The sequence below is a fragment of the Plodia interpunctella genome, chromosome 23 (genome assembly GCF_027563975.2).
Source record: "Plodia interpunctella isolate USDA-ARS_2022_Savannah chromosome 23, ilPloInte3.2, whole genome shotgun sequence".
Classification (NCBI taxonomy): Eukaryota; Metazoa; Arthropoda; class Insecta; order Lepidoptera; family Pyralidae; genus Plodia; species Plodia interpunctella.
The window spans coordinates 602,376-619,238 of record NC_071316.1 but is presented as its reverse complement, the minus strand read 5'-3'; the positions used below and the strand labels follow the sequence as shown (position 1 = coordinate 619,238).

Below are 16,863 nucleotides of genomic sequence, written 5' to 3'. Positions count from 1 at the left end.
CATACAAAAGTTTGTGAATATTTTAAGCTAAAGTAATTTTTTCTCAATGGAATAATAAGACAAAACATATTTCACCATAAAATTAACTGCTTTCATCAATAAGTGATGTATAACATCCTAAGTTTATGTTGGTTTGATAACTAAGGATGCAGACGGACGTGCACAGTGGAGAAGAAAATGTAGGAAAGCGGACCCTGGGCTCCGACGTTGAGGAAGCAACCGGGAAATCGCTCAAATGAGAGAGAGATCATTGATGTTGAATAACAGGGTAAACGAAGACGCTGATCCCTCTTGGCTGGGTAACATTGGGTGTTTATCATCCAATCTTGACCATATTTGGTATTGAGTGGCAAAAAATGTGACGTTCTACTAGAAAAGGTACCTATGGAGAGAATTTGTTGAAGACGTTTCACTTGCTCATTTTTTGCAATTTATAGATGCGTGTTACACGTCCGAAGTGTCTTTCATAAGGTGCGTTTTCTCGTGGAACGTCACATATGAAGTCCGTAAAAAAAATCCGTTTTCTACTCTTTATAGACTGTGTATTTATAAATCAATAATATTATGTATATTTACATGAAACATGATACATATAATAGCATTTGTAGTATATTTTCACACTTAAGTTTGTGTATTGTGATATATTCAGAATGTGACGTTTTGTTATGAGAAAATAAAAAATGAATCCTATTTATATTATTCTAACAAGTCATATTATGTCATACGATTATTCACACTGTTCATAATTGTTAATATGTAACTGTACGATTTTTTTAACATTTTCGATACACGGTTTTTTCTCACATTATTTACTTATTCAACATGTCATGTCACAGTTGTCGACTTCAAGTATGTTGTGAATCTGTGTCGAGATCATTTCATAATCTCCCTTATTATAGCGCTCGGTTTTGCCTCGCGCAAAAATCCCGCCTAGTATGTAATGACCAACATTTGCACGTTTTTATCATAATGTTACTAAGTAACTATTATTAACTTGTGTTAATGTTATAAGAAATAATATCCTGTGTGATTAAAAAAATACGTTTATGCATTTACAGGAAGCGAAGAAGACCAAGAAGCTACCGAGATGTTGGTTGGAAACGCTCAGAACTTGATGCAGAGTGTGAGTATTATTTACTTTGCAATGAGTTTGTGGATGATCTGGTAATTGTACTTCTACTCTCTTCGGTCGACATTTTTGGTAGCTACATAAAAAAATATTGCTGAATAAATTTTAAGTCAAGGTCAAGTTGTTAATTCGTTAAAAAAATTATCAATGATTGATGGTTATTTAGATTTTTTCTGAACTACACTCAGTTAAAAAATTCTTCTATGAATGATTAATGGTGATTCAGTTTTTTAATTGACAAACACATGTATCAAACACATAAACGGGTACAATATACCAGTATCGCAGACAAATATTTGTGAAAACAGTTAAAATTATTTTTCCGCGTTGGAATCGAACCCTGGCATGAAGCTATATGTAAGACTGAAGTCATTACTCCAACTTTTTATTCCAAGGTACATGTATTGCTATTTCGTTCAGCCTGACCTCTCTTTTTTATGCATTATGAGGTATATAAATAGATATAATGTGTACTTACCGTATACATGTGAGGATATATATATTATTAGTTAATATATATTACTAGTTGCCTGTCTCGACTTCGCTCGGGTAAAACTATAATAAATTATACATTTAAAACTTCCCAATCTTTCGTATTTATTAAAGAAATCTGAATCGAACTTCGCGCAGTTTCAAAGATCAAAGTAAACATAAGGATAGATAGCGTAAAGCTACTTTTTATATTATGTAAAGATTTATATTTTTTGCTCTAGTAATTGGCTATTCTTCAACGAATCAATTTAGATACTTTTTTTTGTAATGTCAAAAACAAAATTTTATATGCGTCTTGTGTGACAGTAATGTATTGTGACGTCACGGATTTTAGAGTCAAAAAGCATATTTATTATACCTCAATCGGACCGAAAAATTGTTAATCTCGTAATTAATGATATTGATCTATTAAAGTGACATGTAATTTTCTTGTTTGATTATTTGAATGCCTTCACAATAGTTTTTACTCAATCGAATAGCCGATTTTTCGAACACGATACATGTATTTTGGATGAAAAGGAACTAGCCGCCCCGCAGGTGAAGGAGACGGTGAAGGCGGCGGAGGGCGCCTCCATCCGGCTGCGGTCGCAGCGCGGCGGCTATCGCCTGCGCTGGGTGCGCCGCTCGCCTTGGTACCGTCTCTAACTCTGCGAACGCGAACGCGAACCATGGAAAATATTATGTATTTATTTATTTATTTATTATTTATATATATAGACAAATCAGACATATTGAGTTGGCCTCGAAGTAAGTTCTAGACTTGTGCTATGGGATACTAACTCAACGATACTATATTTTATAACATATACATATATAGATAAACATCCAAGACCCAAGTCAATCTGAAAAAGTTCGTTTTCCAGTTGACCTGACCGGGGATCTGAGTTCACGGCGGTCGTCAATACTTTGTGAGATTAATTTCTTGGTATTGAGATTTTACAACCGGAAACATGGTTTCTTGGCATTTTAATACCCTCTTCTCCCCCTCAGTGATACGTAGTAAGATTTTGACTGAGCCCCCACCCGAAATCACTCATTCGTCTTCACGTATTACCAGTTGCATTCGAGACGTTACAACGCCGCGAAGCCAAGGGTCAGCGTGAAAATGTGTAGTAAAAGTGGGCGAAAATTTGAAACGCGACAAAGACAAAATATATTAATACTCTGTTTATCCTCGTGCATTTGAGAGAATCAAGATGAAAACACAGCAATATGTATTATAATTATAATATGAATTCACAACTTCACGTGTGTCTAATGTAATAATTTGAAATATATATGATGGAAAATGATCTTTTCCTGATTGGCCCGGGTTTTGGATGTTTATCTATATATTTGTTATAAAATATAGTATCGTTGAGTTAGTATCCCATAACACAAGTCTCGAACTTACTTTGGGACTTGTACAATCTGTGTGATTTGTCCTAATATATTTATATTTTTATTAAACCTCAAAATTAAAACTAAATTGAAAATGTAAGAAACCACCATTTCTGGCGTCTGGCGTTAGAAAAGAGCTGTTGATTTCGGTTCAGCCGTTTGGCTGCTACGATGTCACGGACAGACTACACAGACACGTTAACTTGTAACTTCCATGTTTGTCTACGGGGGTTTGAAATGATTATTTTATAACGTAAGGTGTTTACTGCCAAGCGTAATTGAGGCAGCTATTGCCGTATAACGTTTTTATTAAAACTCTTGTATGATTAATTTTAGCTTATTTATTTTAATCAATAATTATTAGGTAACACTTACAATTCATTCTATCAAAATTGTAACGAGTCACGAAATTTTTAAAATCAATCTAATTTGTATTTATTAGTATTTTTAGCGTTTTGTTTTCAGATGAGAAGATTTATTTCTTGTGAATGTAAAGTTTATTTTAGTAAGTATTTTTTTTATATTTTATTTTACAACGATGCTATAATCGAATATAATAAAAATGTGTGATTCAGAATGTAAGTGCCATGCGTTAGTGCTTTATTGTAATTTTAGTGTAGTTAGTTGTAGTAAAATGTCTTAAAAATGTCTTATGGCGTCACAACGTAATATAAAATTACAAAAGAATTTTTACGGCCTGAAAAATATGATTTAAAAGAAAACACGTCGTGTTGTACTTGATTATTTTAATAACAAAATCTCGGCCTTGTTATGGTGCTCGCCAGCGGCTCGGGCAACAACCTTCGTATTTGACAATGACAGGACAATGGACTTATCTTTAGAAATATGAAACATCTTTCATGAGCTTGTGAGTATTGAATAAGTAATTAACGGTTGTGTTAATTTTTACACTTGTCCGATATAATCAGAAGGCCTACCTCGATACATACGAACACGTACCATGTTACCAACGTCCACATGCTGTCTCTTTCTTCCAAATCGTATAGGCATCGTATAAAAAAAGAAAGAACGCGTGGACGCAATGATGTATTTTATGTTTAATGGTAGCGCTCCGATTCTAAAACCGTTGGAGAAGCAGAATATAATTGTAATTGTGACGTCATTTGTGATGGTAAAGATATGTTATTGATTCACTTTATAAAAACCCTGTTATGTCAGTATGTATGATGGCAATAGTATGTATTTTGTGCCAACAATACTTTAGAGTTATATTTAGCTTAGTTAAAAATAATAAGGGCACATTTACAGGACACCGCAATGATTGGGCATAATATATCTTCCCTTAATTAGTCTTCCCGTATAAATTCAAATTCACATTTAAATCATTTATTCAGAAATTAGACCATCACAGGCACTTTTTCTCATCAATTTTTATATTTATAGTTATTTCTCACAAGCTACAAACTAACTGGCATTTCGGAACGACCACTGCTGAGAAGAAATGCCGAAAGAAACTCATTTGAACAGTGTTGGTCCCTATCATGCCAGATCGGCTTGCCATTATTGTTTCTTACAATGTTTTTTTTTCTAATAATATATATATGTATATATATATATATATATACCTTCTTTTATAGTATATATATATAAAAGAAGAATAATATAAAAGAAGGTATAAAAAAGTGCTATATTTTAGAGTATTTATACACACTAACAAAAGTTGACATACAAATACATATACAGACATTTGTATAGCACCTATATCTATTTTTATTATTGTATCATATTAATGCGTATGTATACTATAATAGTCTTTAAATATATCAAAATAAACGATATTTCACCATGAATGAGTGCTATGTATGTGCTGAAATTTATTTACATAACACATAGTTTAGATATATAAGTATTTACATAAAGAAGCTTGAGATTTGTGCCTAAATGAAACCTACTGATAATTAAGTAACATAAACAATATTATATAATTAACAGGCTCATTTTGTATGTGGGCGCAATATTCTTTTTTTGGCAAGGATTATAAAAGTTATGTGTGTTTTATTCCACGTGATGTCGAGAAGTACACATGAGCATATTAGTGTTAATGTAGTAACAAGTGAAACAAATATGTACACAGAATAATGTACCCTTGTAATGCCTTCGTTCCATAAAGTGTACACGCCTTTAGATATAGTTTTAAAGTTTCATAAGAATGGTTGTTTCTTGTACCACATTTTAAAGAACCTACTCTTTATATATTTTTGTATGGATCATAGTATGTATGGATATTTAAATATTAATATCTTGGCTCGTTTATTCGGTGCATTTTCACATTTTTGGCGCGAAAGTTTAGTCAGCTGCCTATAAACCACGAAAAAATATGTCACAATCATTGTTGATCATTTGTTACACTATGCAAAATAGTAGTATGATAGAAGTGCGGTAATTTTCAAAGCGCACGTATGTCATGTACGTTTTACATTACAATAACGCACAAATTCTTAATGAAATACGATATAGAAATTGGTTTAATAAGTGACGCTTTACGAGCAAATATGGTATAAAAGAGATTTACAGTATTAGCATATTTGTAAGTCACCATCAAACCAAAAACTATGATTGATGCTATCTTGCTCAAATCTAAATACTTTTGTTCGAGCACGCTACAACCAATAGCGGAAGAGTTTGGCGCGTTATGATTGGCAGAAATATTTTATTGGTTGAAATCATTTCGCGCGTTGTCTTTTGATTTCTGAGCAGGCAATTTAACTTGAAGAGTGGTGTTGAATTTGTGCTAGAGAATATAAAAGAGTTAAGAAAACTAATAAACTACGCAATATCTAGTTAACCATAAGCGTAGTTGTATACAGATATATAAGTATTAACTCGGTTATGTATGTTTATAACGTGTAGATATTATATTTCCTAGCAGTTTCTTTATTCTCACAAAAATGTGTGCTTTTTATTATTTCGATAATTATTTTTTTTGGTTATATGTTGTATTGATTTAAGTTTTATTTATTCTAATCAATAATAAAAGATTTTTATGTATTTGTTTTTATTTCTTTATATTTTGTCTTAGAATTAGCGTAGTTTTCAAAATCGTAACACGTTAAAGTATCCATTCGGCCTAAATTGTGTAGATAAGGGCGGATACAGGATATATATTATATTTTATCCTGGGCACAGGAAGCAGGGAAGACGGGTAAAAAAATTACAAGTAAACTTGAGTTTATCTAAAGATTTTTATTAAAAAATAAAAGAAAAAAGAACATGATAGCTTTTTAAAATGTTTTTGCCAAATAGTGCTGTGATAGAATCTCCACAATAGATACACGAAACATGCCCGTACCACCTAAAAAGGGCAAGCAATCGACCAGTCAACCTTCTTTGTAGTAATACAAGGAAGCTTGGTTGATTGTCGAGTGCCATTTATAGTAGTAAAGTAAGATAATTTGGAAAGTAATAAATTGGTTTATCGAAATTATTGTAAATTTAATACATAATCATTTATTGCACGTAAAACACGAAAGTTATTGCTATTGGAGCAGAATTTCTTCTAGGCTTTTCATCTAGAAGATTATATATTACAATGAGCAAGTTTCCTTATGGCCTAAAAAAATTACACTATCTTATAATATTATTAAGGCATTGCATCTACCAAAAGTTTTGGTAGATGCAAATGTTAATTCCTAATGTACACTCGCGGCAAACATGATGCCCAAGTATGCTAATAGATGGCGTTAGTTGCGCAGTAAAAAAAAATAGAATTTTACCGTTTTTTCATGAACACAGTTCCTGAATTACATGTTTTATGATGCAAATGCCATAAGTTTATTCTTAAGATCAGGAACGTAAGTAGATATTAGAAATTAGAAAAATAAATTACTAATTTATTCGTATGTATAAAATCAAATATTTTCCTGAAATCAATAAAATTATTATTCTTGTATTACATGAAGTTTTATTCATTATTTTACTACATTAAGTATTTTTTCGACTCTGTACATGCACAGCGTGTCTGTGAACGAAAAAAGTCTGAACAAACAATAAACATTATTTAGAATAACATTTTTTTTTTTGTTCTTTACGACACTAAAATTTTAATTTCAAAGATTGTGCCAAAGAACATTGGTTTCGTGAGATTTATTTCACAACCACTAGATGGCGCTGTTTTGTTTACATCGAATCTAGAACGCGCTATGGAGATTTTTTCGCATTTCATGACCTCCCTCGAGCGATCAACGTCGGGTATCGCTTCTCGGCCTTTTGGCTAAGATCAAAGTGTAGTATCTGTTCTTTTCAGCTTAATATCTGAAAGTTCCCCCACCGGGGGACCAGTATATTAAACTGATTTTTGTGATCCGCTGGGATGTTCGGGGCTCGCTCCACTCCCGGCACGGGTCGGCCCGGCATTGCAGTGCCGCCGGGGTCGGCCCACAGAATCCATTGAAAATTGTAGGTTATTATTCTTATACGGCGATATCGTATTACATACTATTTGAGCTACGAGAGCGCGCGCAATACCGTATAGTACAGATCGATCTTTATGCCGCGGTAATAGCAGTTTGAATTTGCATGTTATGGCTTCATTATGTTAATCAAAGGAATTACTATTGAGTAGGATAAAAAATACATATGCGAAACGAGATTCCATATAATTGAATGTCACTATAATTCATCAGTTTTATTAAGCGAGTTACTATTTTTTGTTCAGATTGAAGTATACCTTCTTACTTTCCTCGAGGACTGCTTTCCGCAGTTAGGCCTCTTGTCTGGGCCCTTTCTGCGTGCGGAGTCTGAGCCGCTGATCATTCCAGTCAGCGCAGCTCCTTCAGGAAGCGGAGAACCGCCGATGGTGTACGGCAGGCTTCGCTCATGGTTCCTGGATTTCCCACTCTTGTTTTGTTGATGCAACGCCACGACACTCCAGGAGGAGATGGCTTGCAGTTTCCTCAGCCTCCATGCATGCTCTGCATAGTGGGCTGTCAGTAAGACCTAGGGTGAAAAGGTGTTTGTTTAGTGCACAATGACCAGTAATGATACCAACCATGATACGTAGATACCTTCTTGGTAGTGAGATCAGACATCTTGAGCAACGACTGTTCCAGTCAGGTAGTGGTTCCCTGGCTTGTCGACATGTCTCCAGGGTCTGCCATAAGGTTTGTTCTTCACTTATGCGTGAGCGGATCCAGGAACGAACCTGCGCGAAAGGGATCGGAGCCATCGGCAGAGGGCCCACAGGGGGGCAGCAGACCTCCTTCTCGCAAGCTCGTCTGCTGCATCGTTGCCCAGCGAATTGCTGTGACCTTTAATCCATTGGAGGGTGACTGAGTTATACTTACAGAGGTTTTCCAAGGATTTGTGACAGTCCAGTATGTGTGCGGAGTCCACGTAGGCGCGACGCAGGGCGTGTAGGACGGCCGTGCTGTCGGCAGTATTTTGATAGATGTATGTATTATATGATAGATGTACGTATGTATATTCGAATGTTATGTATTCGAATAGGCTTCCGATTTCCTCATATAGTGCCGGTAGTATTACTCCCCCATAACAAATTTACCCGAGCAGAGCCACGGGCAAAAGGTAATTTATCATATAACGGTAAAAATGATAGCCATATTAATTTAGGTATAAATTTGTCCTTCTGTTTTCCGCTGTTTGATAACACTTCATAGTGATCCACACAACAAATGAACACTATGAACTTTATCACATACCAATAAGGCTTAACATCATGTTACTCTACATTGCAGTGGCGTAGTTATGGTCTTTGGAGTACCATGGCTAAATAATCAGAAGGCGCCCTAGTACCTGACGATTGATTGAGCAAAAGTTATTCGGGGTGCGATGCAGAGATATTATACTTTTGGGATCGAGGGAGAGTCATAAAATTGCTTTAGTATAGGTACTTTTTGACTTAAGTACTTTCTACACTTGTGTGACGCCCTTGGTGCTGCGGGCGTCCGTAGGCTGCGATAACCACTTCCCATCAGCTGAGCCACATGCTTTTTTGGTTGCTTACTAGTATAAAAAAGATTAAAATCATGAAGTCATTCTGTCATCATTCCAACACTTCACGCAGATTCATAGTGATCTAGAACCAACAAGCGAACGTTATAAAATAAAAGCATTTTTTTTATTTTTCGAGACGGTGTCTCGTGTTTGCAACCCTTTTGATACGCTGCTGGTCTGGTAGCTAGACCCCTACCGTATTGACCTACACAAAATATAATCGAATTTGCCATGAATTCTGTATCAAATGGAGTTTATATTATTATTCCTAGTTTAGTAATTTATGTGTCATACTATTCTTGATAGCTTAGTTTACACTACGAGGCACACAGCTGCATCCTAAGGTTATACATTTAATGTAGCGAAGTGTGGCTCACCGTACGTGATTTCGCCCAGTGAAATACTTATAGTTTTATTTTGTGAAGTGAATTTTGCGTTTTTTCGTTCTCAGACAAGAAACTAAAAGAAGAAAACTAAAATATGTATGTATGTTTTTTGAATTAATCAATTACCTATTATAACACTCTTTAGCAAATACAATGGCTAAATATAAAATTTATTTTGACGTTTCGTGCGACGTTGCGTTGTTTTCGGGCGTGGTCGCAGAGCCACAATATAAACTGTTTCCATTTTTTACAAAACTAGAGTCCGTCCCGGCTTCGCTCGGCCAAAATAAGCCTATGTTATTCCTGAGGGTCTCGTTTATCTGTGCCAAATTTAATCAAAATCGTTCCACTAGTTTTTGACTTTATTCATTACAAACAAAAATATAAATTTTTTCTCCTTATAATACTCGTATTAGTATGGATTAGATGAATTTATTATTTAATTATAGGAAAAAGTGCTACAAAACTGCTGAATATGTAGTTATTTTGTTAATACATTTTTATCTATTTCTTTGTGTATAAATTTGCACAGATCTGAGTGACACTTCCCTGAGAAACTTCTGTTTGTCAAGGTCACCGTATCGCATGAACTAGGTGCAAAACTGAAATGATTCACAGAAGTTACAACTTCTCCGTATGAGTATGATTGTTATTTATAAATGTGAATCAATTATGTTTGTTTATTGCTTACTTAATATCACTGAAACTACCACCATTTGCATCATGGTTAAGGAATACATCGTGAGGAAAGCTGCACACAGTTTACTGGATTGTTATGCCGGCTACACGTATCAAACAGATGTCTGTGATGATGATTGTATATTTTGTATGAGAGCTTTTATTTACCGCAATGAAAAACCAGCAATGTATGCCGAATCCGTCAAAGTTCGGCGAACTGTTCCGCGATAATGTGTATTCTATTAATTTATTTTGTTGTGAAACATAGATTACAATGGATGGTATGTGTTTATTACTAGATGTTGCCCGGGGCTTCGCTTCGGAATTTTGAGATAAAATATAGCCTATAGCTATCTTGGATAATGTACCTTTCTAATGGTGAAAGAATTTTTTAAATCGATTCGGTAGTTTCGGAGATTTTCCGCCTCAAACATACAAACTCACAAACGCTTACCTCTATAATAACGTTAAGGTATACAGGAGGTAAACTAAAACATATAATATGTATTAAAAGCTACTACATCTCAAGTATATGCGTCTACTGCCACAAGATATCGGTATTCGTAAATGGTAGATGCCTTTAGCCGACTTGAATAGGTATAATCTAACACCCGCGTTAGTAAATAAGCATCGATTTTTGTCTGAAGTACTTACTAAGTTCATTGAACTCAAAAATACAAAATGGCAGATTAAATTTTTTGGTACCTAGTTCAGAAAGTTAGAGTATTCTTAGTGCATTACAAGTTTTCAAAATCTTGCGTGTGGTATAAAATCGAATGTGTTACATATTCAGGTCTTACCTACGATAGATAAAAGAAGAATATATAAATAAATAAATAAATATATTAAATAAATAATTATATTAAGACAAATCACACAGATTGAGCTAGCCCCAAAGTAAGTTCGAGACTTGTGTTATGGGATATTAACTCAACGATAATATATTTTAATACAAAATACATATATAGATAAACATCCAAGACCCGGGCCAATCAGAAAAAGATATATATAAAGGTACCTACCGAAATAATTTTAAAATTAAATAAAATACAACATGTTCTTTTTCATTTGTTAACGTGACACATTTTCCTGATTCTAATATTAATAATGTGTACAGGAAAAATACATTGTTAACAGCAATTATTACCTAATATAACAGTATTTAAATATATTTGTCCGACGTGTTTAGTTGGGCGTATGTACTGTGTTTGTGAAAGAGTGGAATATAAAACTTTTTGGTGAGTTTGATCAATAGATAGTGCTCCTTAAATATTAGCTTAAAAATGTCTAAATACATATTTTCTTTCTATCTGTTTAAGTCCCACTGGTAGACAAAAGCCTCCGTTTTGACAAGAAATGGAAAGAGAACATCTCAATAGCATAACGTGTTCGTAAACTACCAAAAATGAAAAAAAAAAAAGCAACATATATCAATAGTCTTAGAAAATATTCATAGAACTATCGTTTATAACTTAAAGTGGTTGAAAAGAAGTGGGTAGTTTCAGAATTAGACATAACTTTAGAAACAGCACAGAAATTATTTTCCGAAATTCCCACGGGTACAAGAAAAACTAAACATGATATTCGTACGAAGGCGAGAGCAGAAAATAATCTAAATTGCACCTTCAAGTCAATAAGTGTTTAAAAATGCGTACATTAATAATTTAGATTTAAAACATAATATTATATTTTATACATAAATTTATATTTAAAAAATGGTAAGCCCTTCTGGCATAATAGGGACCAACACAGTTTGAATGAGTTTCTTTCGGCATTTCTTCTCAGCAGTGGTCGTTCCGAAATGCTAGTAGTTTGTAGCTTTGGTAAACATCATTTAATTTAGAATATGACGTGAAAAAGTGCCTGTGAAGGCCTAATTTCTGAATAAGTGATTTGATTTTGATTTAATAAAATCTCTTCTAGATTGCGCTGAGATGGCGCCACTTTCGCTCAAGGTGGTGCAAGATACCGGAGCAGTGGTCACCCGAACCGTCAAAGTGGACTCCAAGGATACTGTGGAGGCCGTATTGGATGTCGTCAAGGAGAAGTTTATGATAGCTGATGATGGGAAAGGTAATTCTTTTGTTTGCAATCAATCAACTAGTCAGGTTACCTTTAGGCGACTTTGTGTTACCGCCAGTGTTAGCAAGGTGTGTCCTCGATGTGAAAGACATGGAATCTGTATATAAACAACCTCACACACAGTGTTAATACATATTATTAAGGTCATCATGACGCATCGCCTGACCGCAGGTCTCAGGTATGTCTTTTACTTTGGTTTCTTCCTCAGCCGTTGAGCGTCGGACTCGGGTTAGAACTCTTTTACTTTGGTTTCTTCCACAGGAGTTAAGCGTCTGAGCCCAGGGTCCGTGTCTGTGGTCTGCTAGATGCTCATGATGCCATGAACTGCTCATTAAACTATGTTAGCTATACATGAGTCAGATTGGTATACAAACTTATGTGGCACGAATTGGATTAGAACCTGGGTCCTTTCGATTACAGGCGGACGGTCTTAACCACTTAACCACTACCGTTTCAATGTTTTTCACCCAGAATACGGGCTATTCCTGACGGCGGCTGACGACGAGCTGTCAGGCGTGTGGCTGCAGTCGCTGCGGCCCCTGGAGTACTATATGCTGCGGGACGGAGACGAGCTGCTGCTGCTGTGCAGGACCAGGATCCTGCGCCTCCGGACGCTGGACGGTCAGTGTGGATAATAATGGCGTAGCCAGTATTGTATATAGGAGAGGGCAAAGATTTTTTATTTATTTATTTATTTATTTAAATACACATAACAAATTGTAGTAAAACTATACATAGTAGTAAAATTATAAGGTTACGATCTACACTACAATTCAAAAACAGTGCACATACAAAGACCATATAAGAAAAATGCAAACAATTAAGAAATATGTGATAATGATATATAGATAAATATTAACTAAGAAATTTAGGTTAACAAAATCGTAGACAAGATAAACATTAACTGAGAATTTTCCAATAGGCTTTTTGCCGGCGTAAAAAATGAAATGTTTGAAGTATCTTAAATATTCACATACAATAATTTAAAGTCACTTTAATTGATCAATTTTATGATTTACTATTTTTAATTATCATTTAGTTCATTAGGAATGCTTATTGACTCAATGTGAGATACTGAAATAGTGACGTCACTACGACATCACTGTCATACAAGTTCCATAAAAAAATATATATATTGTTTTTGACATTTAGAAAAAAGTATCTGATTTGACCTGTTGTAAAATAGCCTATTGAGTATAAGGAATCATGCATCTGTGTAAAAGTATCTGATTTGACCTGTTGTAATCTTTTCTGAATATTATACTAAGCGTATTAATTTATTTGCTAAATCGACTCAAAAAGAAGAACACTTGAATGCAAACAGGTGGCTCCCAGCCATCTCCAGATAACCCCCTGAAAACTGTCTCTATATACGCCCTTTTAAAGTTAATGCAGTCTAGTCGATGGCCGTAGTCTTGTTAATGTCAAAGCAAACTGGACATGGTCCTATTACAGTGATGTAAGTTTGTTTATTGTGTTTATCCTTGTTAAAACGACTAAACACATAGACGAAGAGACAGATGGACAGGAGAGTCTTCGTTAATATTGTCGTCGGACAACAATAGAAAATTACTTACAATTTTTTGTTGGCCTATTGAAGTGTCCCACTTATGGGCAAAGTAGTGGGATACTTCAAAAGGGGGAAGGGGGGGGGGGCTTCCTTTTTCCACAAATGACATGTATAATAAACCTCGCACTGATAGTAGAGTAAGTTTGGTTATTTGTTACCTCTTCGAGGTTTATTTACTCAACCAATCTTCTTACGTACGGAGAAGGACATACTACTTTACATTTCGATAAAAGCATATTTCTCGTTTAAAACAAACGCGGCCGAAACGACGGCTAAAAGCTAGTTATTTCTATTAGTTAAATCAATCAATATTTATTTTGCTAGTATAAAATATAAGTTACATACATAGTATAGTTATTTAGATTTTACTTTTCCTGAGTATATTTATTTATTTTCTTACAATTTATAGTCAATATATATTTATAGTCATAGCGTACAATATGAACAGAGAACTGTTCATGTTGTACGCTAGTACTTCTGACCAGCCTGCTACTGTATACACGTCCTCTCAACCTATCGCCGGTTGACTGTAAGAGATCCCTACATGGGATAGGTCCGCCGTTGTACAATGTTAATTTTGATTAATGTGCTTATTTTCGTGCAATAAAGTTATTACAAACAAACAAACAAACGAACGAACGAACGAACGAACGAACGAACGAACGAACATACAAACAACCAAAAAAAAAAAACAAACAAACAACCAAAAACAAACAAACAAGTTACAATTTCGTATAAGGCACATGTACCCCACCCTATGGCAAGGCATGCAAATTTTAAATTATAAATAGAATTTACAAATGATAAGAAATTAAATTGTACATTACATTAAAAATATATAAAAAATTGCATATAAATTATTTCATAAATTAGACATCACTTCGATTTAAATTTAAATATTCATTAATATCATAAAAAAGTATTTTCTAACAGCCAAGCAGTCGAAACATTGTAAATACCTAGTTTTATTTAAAAATAAAAAAGTAAATATATGTAAAAGTAAACTAAAACCTGAAAGTTTTGCATAAAAAATGTTTTTATTTTTCATTGACCTAATGAAAGATTCACCAAAAGATCATTGCAAAGAAGTCCACGAACTCATCAAGAGAATCCGCGGTATTTTTACATTAAATTAAACCATTACTAACATAGTATGTAAGTTCTTTTGTATACTAACAATTACGGACTTTAGTCTGAAAGATTCTTATTTTATTATTTACCTATTTATTAAATCAAATTTGGTATTTTTAGGTACCGTGAAGACCCTGCAAGTGGACGAGTCGCAACCCATCTCACAGATGTTGGTCGGCATCTGCGCCAGGATCGGGATCACCAACCACGAGGAATACGGCCTGGTGAGTTGGAAATTATGTTTTGAGGCGTGTGGTTCCCGTCCTAAAATTAGATTGGTACACCTAACGAGGATGCTATACAAAGGCGGCTATAGGATAAACCCTTGACACCCGATAGGCAACGAGAGCATTCCCAGAGAGGCTTGACATGAAACAAGCTTAATCAATTTATCATAAACTTGCTTTGGCCTGCGGCTTCCCCCGCATTAATTTTCCGGTATGAGAGGTAACCTAACTCCATACTTCAAAATACATGTATGAAAAATTTCAAGAAAATTGGTTGAGTAGATAGAGCGTGAATAGGTGACAAATAAACAAACTTACTTTCACATTTATAATATTAGTTAGGATTAATTTATGTTTTACGCTGACCTCGGCTTTCGCGACGTCACAGCCTTGAATGCGAGACAATATAAATAGTAAAATTTATTAGAAAAAGTCTGCGACTTTTAAAATTGTCGGTGTAATGCTACAATCTCCTTTCTCAGTGTTATGATGAAGAGGACACGGGAACTGGAACCAGGCCGTCCACCGGCACGCTGACCCTCAAGCGGCCTCCCCAGCAACAGGGGGAGCGGGACGCGAAGCTGGAACACATGAGCAAGAAGCTCAAAACCGACGATAATGGTAACTCATTTTACACACTGAAGACTATATCACGCCGTAGTGGCGTCGTATTGGTCCTCGTAAATTTAGCAGAGTTAACACTCCTGTATAAGTAATATATATGGACAAATCACACTTAGTAAGTTCCCTAACCTAACCTAGGTTTTCAACTATCTTTACATCAAATATCACCTCAATCCAAAGCTTGATTTCACATTAATAATTATTAATATGAACTTAGCTGTGTCTTGGGCCCGGAGTTTCAATTTATAATAACGAAATCATTCATTTCAGAACATTGCATTCGATATTTACAGCAAACCTAACTCAATTTTGAAGCAAGTCACCTCAATCTGAAACGTTCTACACACGTTTAGTTTGGATGACATGCAATATTATGATAAGCATGACCGGACGGTGCACCCAGGGTCGGCTCCTAACGAAAGGAACTCCAACGGTTAATAGTACGGATATGATTTTTTGTCACGCATTGAAAGAAGAAAGATCGGTTTGACGACAATAAAGCTTGGGGCAAAAATTTAATTTTTGTGTAAAACTTAGTACTACTTAGTTGTTCACTGCGAACTTAAACCTCGTGAACACAATATTTTTTTTTACAAAATTGTGAATGCGGTTTATTTGCCCCATGAACTTAAAAATTCTATTGACAGATCCTATTGATATATCTTCATCAAAATCAGACCAACGATCCGAAAGTTATCGCGTTACATACACACAAAAAACTTATTTTTGCCCCAAGTTATTTTGTAGACCTAAACCAATCAGAATCCTAAATACTCGAACCCAGTGCAATGGCTGGACATGCACCGCACACTGCGCGAGCTGCGCGTGCGCGCGCGCGCGACGCTGCTGCTGCAGCGCCGCCTCTACTACTCCGACCGCAACGTCGACGCGCGCGACCCCGTGCAGCTCAACCTGCTGTACGTGCAGACTAGGGACGCCATCTTGGATGGCCGGCATCCGGTCACCGTGGAACAAGGTAAGCTACACTTAGTGAGATGGATGTCAATACTCCTCGATTGGTGTTATACCGAGAGATATTTACGATAGACTTGCCTAAATTCACGTATATTTTTATTATAGTGATATAAAAATAAATAAATAAATAAATAAATAAATATAACAATTAGTTAGGACAAATCACACAGATTGAGCTAGCCCCAAAGTAAGCTCGAGACTTGTGTTATGGGATAC

General features: G+C 35.1%; 2 protein-coding genes and 1 non-coding gene across 6 annotated transcripts in view; all 3 read left to right on the top strand.

The window, feature by feature from the left end:
• Positions 1 to 7,401, top strand: part of Vinc (Vinculin) — a 38,852-nt gene extending 31,451 nt beyond the window's left edge. For both annotated transcript variants that reach the window (XM_053762903.2, XM_053762902.2), the window contains 2 exons: positions 1,059 to 1,123; positions 2,159 to 7,401. In XM_053762903.2, coding sequence (XP_053618878.1) covers positions 1,059 to 1,123; positions 2,159 to 2,266 — 173 coding nt within the window. In that variant the 3' untranslated portion in view covers positions 2,267 to 7,401. The remainder of the gene's footprint in view (positions 1 to 1,058; positions 1,124 to 2,158) is intronic.
• On the top strand, positions 7,213 to 7,405 carry LOC128680286 (U2 spliceosomal RNA). The gene has a single exon (XR_008405845.1). It is a non-coding gene; the product is annotated as a U2 spliceosomal RNA (small nuclear RNA).
• A 1,867-nt stretch (positions 7,406 to 9,272) lies between these two features.
• LOC128680163 (talin-2-like) overlaps positions 9,273 to 16,863 on the top strand; it is a 67,443-nt gene continuing 59,852 nt past the window's right edge. The window contains exons 1-6 of one of the 3 annotated variants that reach the window (XM_053763028.2): positions 9,273 to 9,456; positions 11,962 to 12,111; positions 12,592 to 12,741; positions 14,942 to 15,045; positions 15,531 to 15,669; positions 16,457 to 16,648. In XM_053763028.2, the coding sequence (XP_053619003.1) occupies positions 11,973 to 12,111; positions 12,592 to 12,741; positions 14,942 to 15,045; positions 15,531 to 15,669; positions 16,457 to 16,648 (724 nt within the window). In that variant the 5' untranslated portion in view covers positions 9,273 to 9,456; positions 11,962 to 11,972. Of the gene's footprint in view, positions 9,457 to 11,192; positions 11,277 to 11,961; positions 12,112 to 12,591; positions 12,742 to 14,941; positions 15,046 to 15,530; positions 15,670 to 16,456; positions 16,649 to 16,863 lie in introns of those variants that run through there. The other 2 variants (XM_053763026.2, XM_053763027.2) reach the window with 2 other exon arrangements.